The sequence below is a fragment of the Mesoplodon mirus genome, assembly GCF_964341445.2.
Source record: "Mesoplodon mirus genome assembly, chromosome: 5".
In the NCBI taxonomy this organism is placed as follows: domain Eukaryota; kingdom Metazoa; phylum Chordata; class Mammalia; order Artiodactyla; family Ziphiidae; genus Mesoplodon; species Mesoplodon mirus.
The window spans coordinates 92,326,680-92,342,373 of record NC_138980.1 but is presented as its reverse complement, the minus strand read 5'-3'; the positions used below and the strand labels follow the sequence as shown (position 1 = coordinate 92,342,373).

Genomic DNA, 15,694 nt, shown 5'->3' with positions numbered 1-15,694 from the left:
GTAACATATTTGGCAGGGAGGTGCTGTGATATACATTATGTATAACAGATTGGTATCTAGAGGATATTAAAATCTCTCTCAAATACATAAGAATAAGACATTTAACATAATAGAAAATGGGCAAAGGATATGGAAAAACGACAAAACGAAAATCTAATAAATACATGAAAAGATAATCAGCTTCAGTAGTACTCATGGAAGTACAAACTAAATGACAAGATAATGTTTCAAATGCCCATTGATTGTTAATTATAAAATGTGACTCACAATTGCTGAAAAAATCAGGTAAAAGAAACGGGAATTCTCACATACGACTAGGAGAAATGTAAACTGATAAAATCATTTTGAGTGCAATTTGGAACACACTATTCAAAACACTCATACCTTATGACCAGCAATTACGCTTTTAGGTATATACCTAAGAGCAGAGGTCAGTAAATTAGGGCTTGCTAGCCATCTGTATTTATGAATTAAGTTTTACTGAAAGACAGCCATGCCCATCTGCTTATATATTGTCATCTATGGTTGCCTTCTTGCTACAAAGGCAGAGCTGAGTAGTTACGACAGAGACCATATGGCCACAAAGTTTAAAACATTTACCATATAGCCCTTTAAGAAAAAGACTCTTGACCTAGAGAAACTGTTGCGCGTGTTTACAGGATATGAATAAATATGTTTATCAGAGTTGTTTTAACAGTGAAAAATTACACATAGAGGAGAGCAGGCATGACCATACTAGGTGCAAATATGTGTTGATCAAATAATGGAGAAAATAAATAAATAACAAAACTGTTAACAGAGATAGAGACTAACACACACGCATGGGCAAGAGTGGATTTTGTTTCAACTTTCCCTAAATTGTTCCTCAGTCATTCGTATGTTTTACTGGTCACTTACATTTTCAATAAATTGAATGATTACATCCTTTACCCATATAAAAAAAGAGTTGTCGGGCTTCCCTGGTGGTGCAGTGGTTGAGAGTCCGCCTGCTGATGCAGGGGACACGGGTTCGTGCCCCGGTCCAGGAAGATCCCACATGCCGCGGAGTGGCTAGGCCCATGAGCCATGGCTGCTGAGCCTGTGCGTCCGGAGCCTGGGCTCCGCAACGGGAGAGGCCCCAGCAGTGAGAGGCCCGCGTACCACAAAAAAAAAAAAAAAAAAAAAAAGTGTTGTCTTTTTCTTATTGTTTGTAGGAATTCTTATAGTACAGGGATATTAACCTTTTCCCCTACGTGTACAAATATTTTCCCTTAGTTTATTTTCTGCAGGATGAATGTTTTAAATTTTTATGAAATAAATCCTGTTCCCCACCCCACCTTTATTGCTTTTGAGTTTCCATTCTTAATTAAGATCTCTCTTGTTCTATATTTTCTTCTATTAATTTTATGTTTATTTTTTACATTTAGATATTTAATCCACCTATAATTGTTCATGTACAAGATGTGAGTTAGGGATCTAATTCAATTTCTCTTCTACCAAACAGGTTCCTGGTTATACCTATGCGTTTATTGAGTTATTTACCATTTCCCCCCAAATTTATAACTTTTATCATTAAAAGATTCCATATCTTCTTATATCTTTTTCTAGTCTCTATTCTGTTCTATTTGCCTACGTCTATACCTGTGCTATCATACTGTGATTACTACAACACCTTTACAGTAAGTTTTAACAAATGGTAAGGTAAATCCTCACTCATAATTTTCTTAAATACTTTTGGAAATTTTTACTTTGCAAACTTTAGAATCATTTTTCCGGGCTCCAAAAAAAATTTAAGAATTGTATTTTTTAAAGACTTTTTAAAGAAAGGCATTTTTAGGATATTAAAGTCTTCTCACCTAGGCTTCCTTATTTATTTATTTTTTTCAGCAACAGAGACATCAATGGTTTAATGGATGGGGGATCTTACACACCTGAAGCAAGGTCCTGGAGTGACACCCCACCATGTGCGGCAGACAGCGGGCAGGACATGGCAGTGGGTTTCCCTCCCGGTGGAAGGGGAGATTTGCTAGTTATAGGGAGAATTACCTCAGGCGGGCGCATTAGTTACCAGGGAAGCCAGAAGAAACTAGCAGAGGGGGACGTTCCTCACTGCCCCATTGATTAGAACAATCACCAGCTGGGGCCTGGGGCAAGCGTGCAGGAAGGTCAGTCATGTGAGTGGGGTGCAGGTGAAGCAGGCACTGGTCGAGCAGGGGATGTACAGAGAGCAAGACAACAGCCGACTTGGGTGGCCTGATCATACGCTCCACCCCTCCATACCCTGCACGACCCTTACCATCTGGGTCCGCCCCTCTTCTGCGATTCCCTGGGGTCAGCTATGTAGGGGCACTTCAACCAGATATCCCATATACAATACAGACAGCAGCATAGGCTCTATTTTTAAGGCCACATTTTGCGGCCTTTAGCAATTTTATACTTTTCTTCATGTGGGTATGTTCCAGGTATTTTAAAGTGTCCTGTTATTGTAAACAGGTCCTCCTACCCTATCTTCCATTTCCAAGTGGTAGCTATTGCTACTAGAGAAAACCTACTAATTTTTGTAATGTACCTTAACTCCAGCCACCTTACTCAATTCTCTCATTAGCTGAAATATTTTTTGACTCTCCTCTATGGCTTTTCTAGGCAAACAACCATATAATTTACAAATGACAATTATTTGGTCTCTTCCCTTCTAGTTGGAAAATAGTGTAGTATTTAAACAACTTATTTTCTTTCTAACTGAATTAGTGGACCTCCAAACACAGTTAAATAATAGTGATGACAGCAAGCACCCAACCATATTAATGAGTGCAATGGTAATAATCTTATTATTTCTCTATTCAAGTTAATATAAAGTTGGCTTCTGGTTTCTGATACATAATTATTTCTTAAAAAACTTTTACTCTATTCTTATTTTATTTGGAATTTTTATCCATCCTTTCTCCTTGCAAATGAGATCCCACATTTTTTTCTCATGGCTTCAGGTCTTCCTGGGATCCACTTCCCTATGTTCATTAGCTGGCCATTCTAGTCTTACATGTTGAGTCACTCAAGCAGAGAGTTAGGAGGGAAAGATGTACTGTGGACAATTACTAACAAATAGCTAACAGAAGCTAGCTATCAGCTACCAGAAGATCAGCATCTAATTCTTCTTCCCTCATAATTCCAAGGCATAGCAGAACAGTATCAGGGAAATTAAATATGAAGGCAGAATTATGTGAACACTGGTTATGTTGCCCAGCAGCCATGGTAAATTCTTTTTTTTTTTTTTTAACGTTTTTATTGGAGTATAATTGCTTTACAATGGTGTGTCAGTTTCTGCTTTATAACAAAGTGAATCAGCTATACATATACATATATCCCCATATCTCCTCCCTCTTGCGTCTCCCTCCCACCTTCCCTATCCCACCCCTCTAGGTGGTAACAAAGCACCGAGCTGATCTCCCTGTGCTATGCGGCTGCTTCCCACGAGCTATCTATTTTACATTTGGTAGTGTATATATGTCCATGCCACTCTCTTTGTCCCAGGTTACCCTTCCCCCTCCCCATATCCTCAAGTCCATTCTCCAGTAGGTCTGTGTCTTTATTCCCATCTTGCCCCTAGATTCTTCAGAACTTTTTTTATTCCATATATGTGTGTTAGCATATGGTATTTGTTTTTCTCTTTCTGACTTACTTCCCTCTGTAGGACAGACTCTAGGTCCATCCACCTCACTACAAATAACTCAATTTCGTTTCTTTTTATGGCTGAGTAATATTCCATTGTATGTATGTGCCACATCTTCTTTATCCATTCATCCGATGATGGACACTTAGGTTGCTTCCATGTCCTGGCTATTGTAAATAGAGCTGCAGTGAACACTGTGGTACATGACTCTTTTTGAATTATGGTTTTCTCAGGGTATATGCCCAGCAGTGGGATTGCTGGGTCATATGATAGTTCCATTTTTAGTTTTTTAAGGAACCTCCATATTGTTCTCCATAGTAGCTGTATGAATTTACATTCCCACCAACAGTGCAAGAGGGTTCCCTTTTCCCCACAGCCTCTCCAGCATTTATTGTTTGTAGATTTTTTGATAATGCCATTCTGACTGGTGTGAGATGATATCGCATTGTAGTTTTGATTTGCATTTCTCTAATGATGTTGCTCATTCTTTCATGTGTTTGTTGGCAATCTATATATCTTCTTTGGAGAAATGTCTATTTAGGTCTTCTGCCCATTTTTGGATTGGGTTGTTTTTTTGTTATTGAGCTGCATGACCTGCTTGTAAATCTTGGGAGATTAATCCTTTGTCAGTTGCTTCATTTGCAAATATTTTCTCCCACTCTGAGGGTTGTCTTTTCATCTTGTTTATGGTTCCCTTTGCTGTGCAAAAGCTTTTAAGTTTCATTAGGTCCCATTTGTTTATTTTTGTTTTTATTTCCATTTCTCTAGGACGTGGGTGGGTCAAAAAGGATCTTGCTGTGATTTATGTCATAGAGTGTTCTCCTTATGTTTTCCTCTAAGAGTTTGATAGTGTCTGGCTTCACTTTTAGGTCTTTAATCAATTTTGAGTTAATTTTTGTGTACGGTGTTAGGGAGTGTTCTAATTTCATTCTTTTACATGTAGCTGTCCAGTTTTCCCAGCACCACTTATTGAAGAGGCTGTCTTTTCTCCACTGTATATTCTTGCCTCCTTTATCAAAGATAAGGTGACCATATGTGCATGGGTTTAACTCTGGGCTTTCTATCCTGTTCCACTGATCTATATTTCTGTTTCTGTGCCAGGACCATACCATCTTAATTACTGTAGCTTTGTAGTATAGTCTGAAGTCTAGGAGCCTGATTCCTCCAGCTCTGTTTTTCTTTCTCAAAATTGCTTTGGCTATTCAGGGTCTTTTGTGTTTCCATACACATTGTGAAATTTTTTTGTTCTAGTTCTGTGAAAAATGCCAGTGGTAGTTTGATAGGGATTGCACTGAATCTGCAGATTGCTGTGGGTAGTATACTCATTTTCACAATGTTGATTACTCCAATCCAAGAACATGGTATATCTCTCCATCTGTTTGTACCATCTTTAATTTCTTTCATCAGTGTCATAATTTTCTGCATACAGGTCTTTTGTCTCCTTAGGGAGGTTTATTCCTAGGTATTTTATTCTTTTTGTTACAGTGGTAAATGGGAGTGTGTTCTTAATTTCACTTTCAGATTTTTCATCATTAGTGTATAGGAATGCAAGAGATTTCTGTGCATTAATTTTGTATCCCGCTACTTTAACAAATTCATTGATTAGCTCTAGTAGTTTTCTGGTAGCATCTTTAGGATTCTCTATGTATAGTATCATGTCATCTGCAAACAGTGACAGCTTTACTTCTTCTTTTCTGATTTGGATTCCTTTTATTTCTTTTTCTTCTCTGACTGCTGTGGCTAAAACTTCCAAAACTAGGTTGAATAATAGTGGTGAGAGTGGGCAGCCTTGTCTTGTTCCTGATCTTAGTGGAAGTGGTTTCAGTTTTTCACCATTGAGGACGATGTTGGCTGTGGGTTTGTCATATATGGCCTTTATTATGTTGAGGTAAGTTCCCTCTATGCCTACTTTCTGGAGGGTTTTTATCATAAATGGGTGTTGAATTTTGTCAAAAGCTTTTTCTGCATCTATTGAGATGATCATATGGTTTTTCTCCTTCAATTTGTTAATACGGTGTATCACGTTGATTGATTTGCGTATATTGAAGAATCCTTGCATTCCTGGGATAAACCCCACTTGACCATGGTGTATGATACTTTTAATGTGCTCTTGGATTCTGTTTGCTAGTATTTTGTTGAGGAGTTTAGCATGTATGTTCATCAGTGATATTGGTCTGTAGTTTTCTTTTTTTGTGACATCTTTGTCTGGTTTTGGTATCAGGGTCATGGTAAATTATTTATTTTGAACTAGTGTCAAAGTAAAGACAGACTTTAACTTATCTGTAATAATAAAATTTAATCAATGGTAACAAGAGCTGTAATTGATTAGATTCTTAATAGATCTCTAGCTAGTGCTGTTTCACAGTTTAATAATAAATAAGTTACCTGTGCACGTTTTTCCATATCCTGGCAAGTACCCAGTTGTTCTTCCATTGCAACTCTGATTTGCCTTGCTTCATATTCCAATTGCCTTCTGGTCATATCTGTCTGTAAGGAAAACTAAAACCACAAATAAAATGGAAATGTTAATATCTTGTGTGTTTATCAGTAAAAATAAAAAAGCATATAAGTACCAATAAAGAAAATGAATAATCAAATATGTAAGTTACTGTGTATGAGAGAATTATTTTTTACTCCAAAGAGTCCTAAAACTTGATTATCAGTGCTAGGCTCAGACTGGGTCTCTGATGTGAAATGCAGAGTTGAAACACTTTTATTGCTCCATAGTCACAAACAGCTTTAATTAAATTGTACACTTTCATTTAAAATATATAATTGGGGACTTCCCTGGTGGCACAGTGGTTAAGAATCTGCCTGCCAATGCAGGGGACATGGGTTTGAGCCTTGGTCCAGGAAGATCCCACATGCTGCAGAGCAACTAAGCCTGTGTGCCACAACTACTGAGCCTGTGTGACACAACTACTGAAGCCTGCGCGCCTAGAGCCCGTGCTCTGCAACAAGAGAAGCCACCACAACGAGAAGCCTGCGCACGAAAGAGTAGCCCCTGCTCGCCAGAACTAGAGAAAGCCTGCGTGCAGCAACGAAGACCCAATGCAGCCATAAATAAATAAGTTTTATAAATAAAATAAAATATATAATCGGTCCAGTTAGGGTAAGCCTATCTTCAGTCACCTTATAATCCTTCTGCTCTGAAGAAGTAGTACTTTGAATTATTAAAAACTAGAATAGTAATGTGGACAACATAGAATAATCAAGAATCAGGTCCATCATCCTTAAGTTTATACCTCAATTTTAGGTATGGACTGTTGTATACATGTAGACTAAACAGAGAGAACTTTCCCATTTGTAAAAAGAAGAAAATGGAATAAGAAAAAGCTTTTATATAATATAATCATTAATTGTGGGACAACGCAAACTTTTTGGTAAAAATCCAAATGTGAACCCAAGTTGAAACAAACCAAAAAAAGTACTTCACAGAGTGGGTGTTAATTCATTCAAAATTTTATTTGCCCTTTAACTAAAATTCCAGGTACTGTGGTAACTGCTAGGCATAAAAAAGGATGAAAAGGACAAGGTAAATAAACTTGCAAAGACATGCTCCAAGAGGTGATAAAGGCTAAAAATACGATTAGACAAAATGATAGGTAACAGAGTTATAATGGGCCATGACGAGAGTAAGGAAGTGCTGTAGATTTTTCATGCTCTATATGCCCAATAAAAAGCTGCATGTGTGGAATTTCCTGGTGGTCCAGAGGTTAGGACTCTGCACTTTCATTGCTGAGGGCCTGGGTTTGATCCCTGGTCAGGGAACTAAGACCCCCCCCCAAAAAAAAGCTGCATGTGCACACGTCTGACTCAGAATAGCATTCTGTAGGCCTAAGGATCCCAAATTGTGTTGTCAGATAAATCAGAGGAGCTCTCACCCATTTCCTTTGCAATATACAGATGACATAAGCAGAATGTATTCCTATAGGCATACCCACATTACGGGTTGCAACACAGATGAAATAGTCTGCATGTTATTTCTAATTCCCAGTGAGCCAGTTGTAACTACACTCATTTGTCCTCCACTTCCCCAACCCCCCTGCACAAACGTTGAACGTGACACAGTATGTTATAATAATGCAGTTTAGATCTGATGTTTTAAGCAATACCTAGTATCTTAATAAGTATTTCCATATGAGAGTGTTAACTTGGCTTCCCAATATAAAAGCAAAGTTTTGTGAAATTAAAAAATATTTATGAAATGGAAGCAATTTACATTCGCTAATGTTGCCAAATGGTCCATAACATCTTACATATCCTCTTTTCCACACATACACACTGTATTTTATTTTTACAAGAGATAAATAAACTGACACCAAGCTTTGTAAATGGAAGACCACAACAAAACCAACAATGATTGCAATTACCAAACACGAAACACACTCATACTATTACATATCCTCTTAAATAAATGTGATTGGCTATTTAGTAAATTAACATGGGAATGAATGATTTGACAATCTTTGTTTCAGATATTAACCAATCGATCTTGAATTGTCACATACACGACTGCATGCAGACAGTTGGACTCTAAATTTTGTATGCAAAACAATGCTTTACTATTTTTAAGAGTAAAAATCCCACCAAACCCTCCTGAGTTCCTAATCCTCATGTGCCAAGAACTCTCCATGAACTGTTCTTTCACTAGTGGTGTCTCCTTAACTCCTGAAAAGACGTTAAGACATCGTCAGGATGGGAGATTTGTTCCCTCTCACAATCCTGGATGACTGTTCTAGGAGGCTGAGCACTTAAGCTTCTAGTTCTAGCTCCCACCAGGCAATGCCCACTCCAGTCAGGAAACTGACTATGTGTTTTGAAAAAGGTTTTCCTTCTTTGCACTTTTGCCTTTTGTTTATTATGCTCTCTCAAAAGTGCTATTAGAAAATGAAAGGGAGTTCCCTGGCGGTCCAGTGGTTAGGGCTCCACGCTTCCACTGCAGGGGACCCAGGTTCAATCCCTGGTTGGGGAACTAAGATCCCACGAGCTGTGTGGCAGGACCAAAGAAAAGAAAAGAAAATGAAAAATTTAAGCTAAGAGCGGAAGATATATTTTAATTAGCCTATTTTTTCCCTTTTTAAAAATTATTTTAAAATTTATGGATAACAGTTAAAATATAGTCTTGTTTAAAATTATTAATGTATTTCAGAAATGTTCTTACATGTGCTATCCCATGAATGAAACAGTTGACATGGAGAGGCTGGGTGGGGAGGAAGAGGCTGACAGAATTAAATTATTTTTTACATAGTTATATTTGCAAAACAAATTTCGTATACCTGCAAAAAGCCCTAAAGTCCATACCACCAGATACTGTCGTTTGAATAGGACACAAGTTATCGCTAAGATACTTTTAATGCAAAAATTATCTGGCATGAGTCCTGTAATACAGTTCAAAAAACAGACAGATGGTAATAAACATTTCTACAGAGTATGTCTGGTAATTGAACATACAGAATAAAAAACCAGTTTCCTAGTAGAACCCTGAGTCCTTTAGTATTAAAACTTAAGAGGTTTTCTTAACAAGGGACTTAAAATAAATATGCTTGAGCGTAATGAAGTTTTATCACCTTTATAAACAAAATTCATTATTATATATTTAGGTTTATTTAAAGTTGGATAAAACATATTACTGTTTACAAATAACTATAAATGCAGTTATAAATTTATATATACTTTTATATATTAAAAATAAGTCATTTTGTCAAGTTACTTACATTTTCAGTTAAAGGAAGACTATCTATTCTTTTAGTGAGATTCTGAAGTTGAGCATAATACCAGTCTTTTTCCTTTTCTTCTTTGTCAAGGTCAGCAAGAAGCAATGATCTGTTTTTCAAAAAAAGTTAAGTTTACACAACGCTAATATAGCACACGCAACAGCAGTTCTAATAAGCTGTAACTGTACTGTCCTCTATTTAAAGTATAAGGAATAAATGAAAATAGTTTTAATTTTGGATTTTTGAAGGTGGGACTTAATACAAGAATAAAAAGTATAATGAAGGAGTAAAGAAAAGCAGTAATTATGCAAAAAACAAACCTAGAGTACAGGGAACTACTGCACTGGACACAGATGTAGCTTTCAGCTTCTCAGCAGTCAAAACAGTAAGAAATATATTGTCACTGTGTAATAAGAGGAAGTTATTCTGAGGGAGAGAAACATTTTCTTAGTTTGGAATTTGAAGATGAATTTGTTACATAATTCCTCATAACCTAATCGATGATGTCCTCAATAACAATCTATATCAAGATACTCCATACCTGATCATTATAAAGATAAATGCGGGTTTCCCTGGTGGCTCAGTGGTTGAGAGTCCGCCTGCCGATGCAGGGGACGTGGGTTCGTGCCCCGGTCTGGGAAGATCCCACATGCCGTGGAGCGGCTGGGCTCGTGAGCCATGGCCGCCAAGCCTGCGTGTCCGGAGCCTGTGCTCCGCAATGGGAGAGGCCACAAGAGTGAGAGGCCCGCGTACCAAAAAAAAAAAAAAAAAAAAAAAAAAGATAAATGCAAAATAAGAGTGTTAATGGGAAAAAAATCAGTAGGTACAAGAAGTATATGATCTATCTCCTTTCATGTGGCTCTTTCCCAAAGCGACCACTATTATCACTCTCATGTATATATTTCCAGAGACACTCTATAAAAATGCAAGGATATATGTATATAATTACATGTACTTTTTTTTTTTTTTTTTTTGCGGTACATGGGCCTCTCACTGTTGTGGCCTCTCCCGTTGCGGAGCACAGGCTCCAGACACGCAGGCTCAGCAGCCATGGCTCACGGGCCCAGCCGCTCCGCGGCATGTGGGATCTTCCCGGACCAGGGCACGAACCCGCGTCCCCTGCATCGGCAGGCGGGCTTTCAACCACTGCGCCACCAGGGAAGCCCTACGTGTACATTTTTAAACATAAATAGTAGCATATTTTTATGTGTGTTGTCGTGTAACTTCTTTTTCCCACTTAAAAATCTATCTTGGAGATCATTCTGTATCAGAACATAAAAAGGTCCTATGTGATTTTTGCTAGCTGCAAAGATATTCATGAATCCATACAGGGATAAACTATAACTGGTTCTATGTTGGAGGGCATTTAGGATCTTTCTAATCTTTTGCTATTATAAACAATGCTGCACTGAATATCCTTATACATAAGTTCATTTCACAAATGTGCAAGCATGTACAGAAGATAAATTCCTAGGGTAAGTAAATTTTAAAATTACTGCCCTTATTAGGTATTGTACCTATTTATGCTCTTGCCACCTTCACCAATGCAAACATTTTATGAAATGTTTAAAAAATTTTTACATACCTAGGATTTTAAGAAATGGTACATCACTACGGTTATAATTTGATTTGTTAGTATGAGTAAGGTTAAGTATTTTTTCAAGTTTAAAATCCATTTGTATTTCCGTTTCTGTGACTTTTTCTTACTTATTTATAGGATCTCTTCTATATTAAGAATGATAGCACTTTGTCAGTTATAAATATTTTTTCTCAGTTTACACTTGTTTTTTCACTATGTTTTTGCCATATAGAAAATTTTAATTTTCCCGTAGTCAAATCTGAGGATATTTTTTATTATGGCTTCTGGGGTTTGCTCTTACACAGAATTGTTCCCCACTCTGACACTGTTAACTTTAAAATTCTATTTGATTATATTTTCTTGAAGAATATGTATGCATGTGAGTATGTGGAAGGTTCTATTCTTGCTAAAAGTCCCTTTCCTTTACTGAGAAGCAATTTAAAAAATAAGAAATAAGCCTTCACTTTTGATGTGGCAACCTCAGTAGTGAGGGAATCCATGGGAAGGAAGCCAGGCCCTGGTTATGATGTAACAACCTGGGGTGGGGGAGATGTGCTGACCAATGAGAAGCTGTCCCCTCCCTTCCATTTTTGACAAAAGAACCAGGAGAAAGCAATGTAAAAATCTTGAATCTCTTTCACAGGCTGGATACTAAAACTGACATAAAAATGAGATCTGATTCTATTTTTCAATGTTCCCTGTTGAGTACCTGTAGGACCTACCAGGACTAAGGTGGGGAAATAAGGGATGCATGGAGATGCTATTTCCTCTGATTACTCTCCAATAAATAGGCTTATTTAAATAAGATCTGGGTGCTAAAAGTGCTTAAATGGATAGGCTAATGTTAGTGATGGTCGTGGAGTGAGGAAAATGTTAAGGAGAAGGAGGGACAAGTTGTTACTCTCAAGTTTAAGATCAAACTGTGGCAAAATGCTCTGGGGAAGCAAAAGTTACCAAGTCTTGAGCCAGCATAACAAGTGGTTGACTGAGAGTAGTTGATCTTGTAACTCACACAACAGTGCTTAAGACTCAAAACTGAAACAAGATCCAGACCCAGAAGCTGGTGGGTCTCTATGGTTTGTTTACTGTACTAAAGGCTTATTTAGTGACTGTCAAGAGTCTTCTTTAAAATGTAAATCTCATGTCTTCTTAGTCCTCTAGCTAATTCAGGATCATCTAGAAGAGCATGACACATGTATTATGCACTTAAATATTTGTTAAATGTATTAATGGCTAATGTGACAATAGCTGCCTATTGAGTGTATCAGACATAGTGCTAAGTACTTTTTTAAAAATCGAATTTTATCCTCACAACATCTTTTAAGGTAGTTATTCTTATGCTCATTTTATAGACTGGAAAACTGAAGTTCAAAAAGGTTATGGACCTGGGTTTGAGTCCTGGCTTGACTACTTTCTAACACTTATCTCAATTATCTTGGGCAATACAGAAAACAAGAAAAAAAGAGACACAGAGATAGTTGATCTATGACTTAAGGGATGTCTAGAAAGAAAGAATAGAAAAACAGAGGGAGAGAAATCATCAAAGAAATAACAGAATTTTCGAAAGCTAAAGAAAATAAATTTCCAGAGCAAAAGGGCACAGCGAGTATACAGCATGATGAATCAAAAAAACACATATACCAAGGCATTCTGAAAGTTTCAAAAGAAGAAAAATGGTTCCCTGAAAAGGAATGATACCAAATTTCTCATCAGTGACATTGATTATGAAGAAGGAAAATAAGTTTGAGCCTAAACCTATCTAAACTATCAGGTGTGAGAGCAAAAGAAAGATTTTGTCACATAAACAAGAACTAAATTTACCCCCAAACACAGTGAAAACCAAGAGGACACAAGATGTATCAGAACTACACACACATATACTCTCCCCCCTCTCTCTCTGCTAATAAAATTAGACTTTTATCTACATGAAGCAAAGTAAGTTCCTAGGAAAGTCAGTATGCTCACATTCCTCTTAACAGAGCTCAAAGGGGACAAAGAGATGGAAGATTGTAGACCCTAGTTATTAGCTTCTTATTTTTCAGGATAGTGTTTCCTAGACTCTCAGAAACAGTCACGGTTCAGGGTATGAAATAGAGACTCATGTAAACTCAGGAGAGTAAAGAAAGCTTAACAATATTTCTGGTCCAGATGATTATCCCTATTTTTAGAGATGGACAAACCTGAAACCAGAGGGAAAGTAGTAAAAGGTCTTTTGCCTCTCAGTGAGATACGCTAGGCATTTTCCATATATTAATATTCATTTTTCATAACTCCACAAGGTAGAATCATATCTCTATTTTACAGAAGGGAATGACACAAAAATTTAATAACCTGACCAAGGTTCCAGAGGTAATATGTAACATTTATACATTTGAGTATTTCTTGAAAGTCTAATAGAACTTTTAGTAATATAATATGGTATTAATCACACATAAAGGAATTTATAAGTTTTTAGAAGGTAGAAAACACTTGAAAAAGTTCCTAATAATGATATATACTCTGATACTTGTAGTGAGATGAGTTTAACTTCAAGAAGAAAAGAATTAACACGCTAGCTCTGAGAAACCAGAACTTATTCTATGTCAAGTAACATTTTTTAGACTCGGAAACTGATAAATTAAAAAATGTTTCATTTGTGGCCACTTGTAATAGGCCTTTAATAATGGAAACAGTCATCTTATACTGGATCTAGTAGTTATTTAATTCATTTCAAAAGATAACCAGAAATTCAATTAAAAATCAGTTACATATTTTAGCCAGATATAACTATTGTGACCATGTGTATTAATGTACACAGCATGTGAGTATTTAAGTGACAAAGTAGAAGTTCAGAATCCCAAGAAATTGCCTCCATTACATTTTTTCGATTTAAGGTAAGTACAATCAATAACATAGTTTTTGAGATAATAAATGCAAAATGCTCTCTAAGTCTTTGTGATCATCCACCATACACGCTTCGTAATTCCTATCTTGTATCATTAAAAATGACAAAATACTAGCAAAAATTGGAGCATAAAAGTTTACTATTTAATGAAGAAAAGTTACCTCTCTTTTTCAAGTTCTTCTAAATAACCGGTATTTTCTCTGCTTCCATTTACAAACCCTCTTCTCGGAAATGAACCCATAGGAACAGGACTGCACTCTCCTGAACGACTAGATACAGATCCTTCTCGGCTTCCGTAAGAACGGAGGGACATTTTTGACCGTAGTTTCACTCCAGGGAAATTACTGCTATCTAAGTTAAGTTCTAAATAAAATACAGACAAGTTTTTATAAAACAATTGCGTTAAGTGGTCTAAAATATTGCTAATGCAATTATATTATCTTTTTATGTTTTAACATCTTTATTGGAGTATAATTGCTTTACAATGGTATGTCGGTTTCTGCTTTATAACAAAGTGAATCAGCTATACATATACACATATCCCCGTATCTCCTCCCTCTTGCGTCTCCCTCCCACCCTCGCTATCCCACACCTCTAGGTGGTAACAAAGCACCGAGCTGATCTCCCTGTGTTATGCGGCTGCTTCCCAAGAGCTATCTATTTTACATTTGGTAGTGTATATATGTCCATGCCACTCTCTCACTTTGTCCCAGATTACCCTTCCCCCTCCCCATATCCTCAAGTCCATTCTCTAGTAGGTCTATGTCTTTATTCCTGGCTTGCCCCTAAGTTCTTCAGAACTTTTTTTTTTAATTCCATATATGTATGTTAGCATACAGTATTTTTTTAACATCTTTATTGGAGTATAATTGCTTTACAATGGTGTGTTAGTTTCTGCTTTATAACAAAGTGAATCAGTTATACATATAGTGAATCAGTTATACATACACATATGTTCCCATATATCTTCCCTCTTGCATCTCCCTCCCTCCCACCCTCCATATCCCACCCCTCTAGGTGGTCACAAACCACCTAGCTGATCTCCCTGTGCTTTGCGGTTGCTTCGCACTAGCTATCTATTTTACCTTTGGTAGTGTATATATGTGTCCATGCCATTCTCTCACTTTGTCACAGCTTACCCTTCCCCCTCCCCATATTCTCAAGTCCATTCTCTACTAGGTCTGTGTCTTTATTCCCATCTTACTCCTAGGTTTTTCATGATCTTTTTTTTTTCTTAGATTCCATATATATGTGTTAGTATACGGTATTTGTTTTTCTCTTTCTGACTTACTTCACTCTGTATGACAGACTCTAGGTCCATCCACCTCACTACAAACATCTCAATTTTGTTTCTTTTTATGGCTGAGTAATATTCCATTGTATATATGTGCCACATCTTCTTTATCCATTCATCCGATGATGGACACTTAGGTTGCTTCCATATCCTGGCTATTGTAAATAGAACTGCAGTGCACATCTTGGTACATGACTCTTTTTGAATTACGGTTTTCTCAGGGTATATGCCCAGTAGTGGGATTGCTGTGTCATATGGTAGTTCTATTTTTAGGTTTTTAAGGAACCTCCATATTGTTCTCCATAGTGGCTGTATAAATTTACATTCCCACCAACAGTACAAGAGTGTTCCCTCTTCTCCACAGCCTCTCCAGCATTTATTGTTTGTAGATTTTTTGATGATGGCCATTCTGACTGGTGTGAGATGAGATCGCATTGTAGTTTTGATTTGCATTTCTCTAATGATTAATAATGTTGAGCATTCTTTCACGTGTTTGTTGGCAATATGTATATCTTCTTTGGAGAAATGTCTATTTAGGTCTTCTGCCCATTTTTGGATTGGGTTGTTTGTTTTT

The 15,694-nt window shown here is 37.0% G+C and overlaps 1 protein-coding gene across 12 annotated transcripts in view; it reads right to left on the bottom strand.

Annotated features, from left to right (window-relative positions):
* Positions 1-15,694, bottom strand: part of APC (APC regulator of WNT signaling pathway) — a 144,335-nt gene that overhangs the window by 58,143 nt on the left and 70,498 nt on the right. For 10 of the 12 annotated variants that reach the window (XM_082621898.1, XM_082621901.1, XM_082621904.1 and 7 more), the window contains 3 exons: positions 13,988-14,189; positions 9,364-9,472; positions 6,032-6,145 (listed from right to left, as the gene is read on the bottom strand). In XM_082621898.1, the coding sequence (XP_082478024.1) occupies positions 6,032-6,145; positions 9,364-9,472; positions 13,988-14,189 (425 nt within the window). The remainder of the gene's footprint in view (positions 1-6,031; positions 6,146-9,363; positions 9,473-13,987; positions 14,190-15,694) is intronic. The other 2 variants (XM_082621897.1, XM_082621896.1) reach the window with 1 other exon arrangement.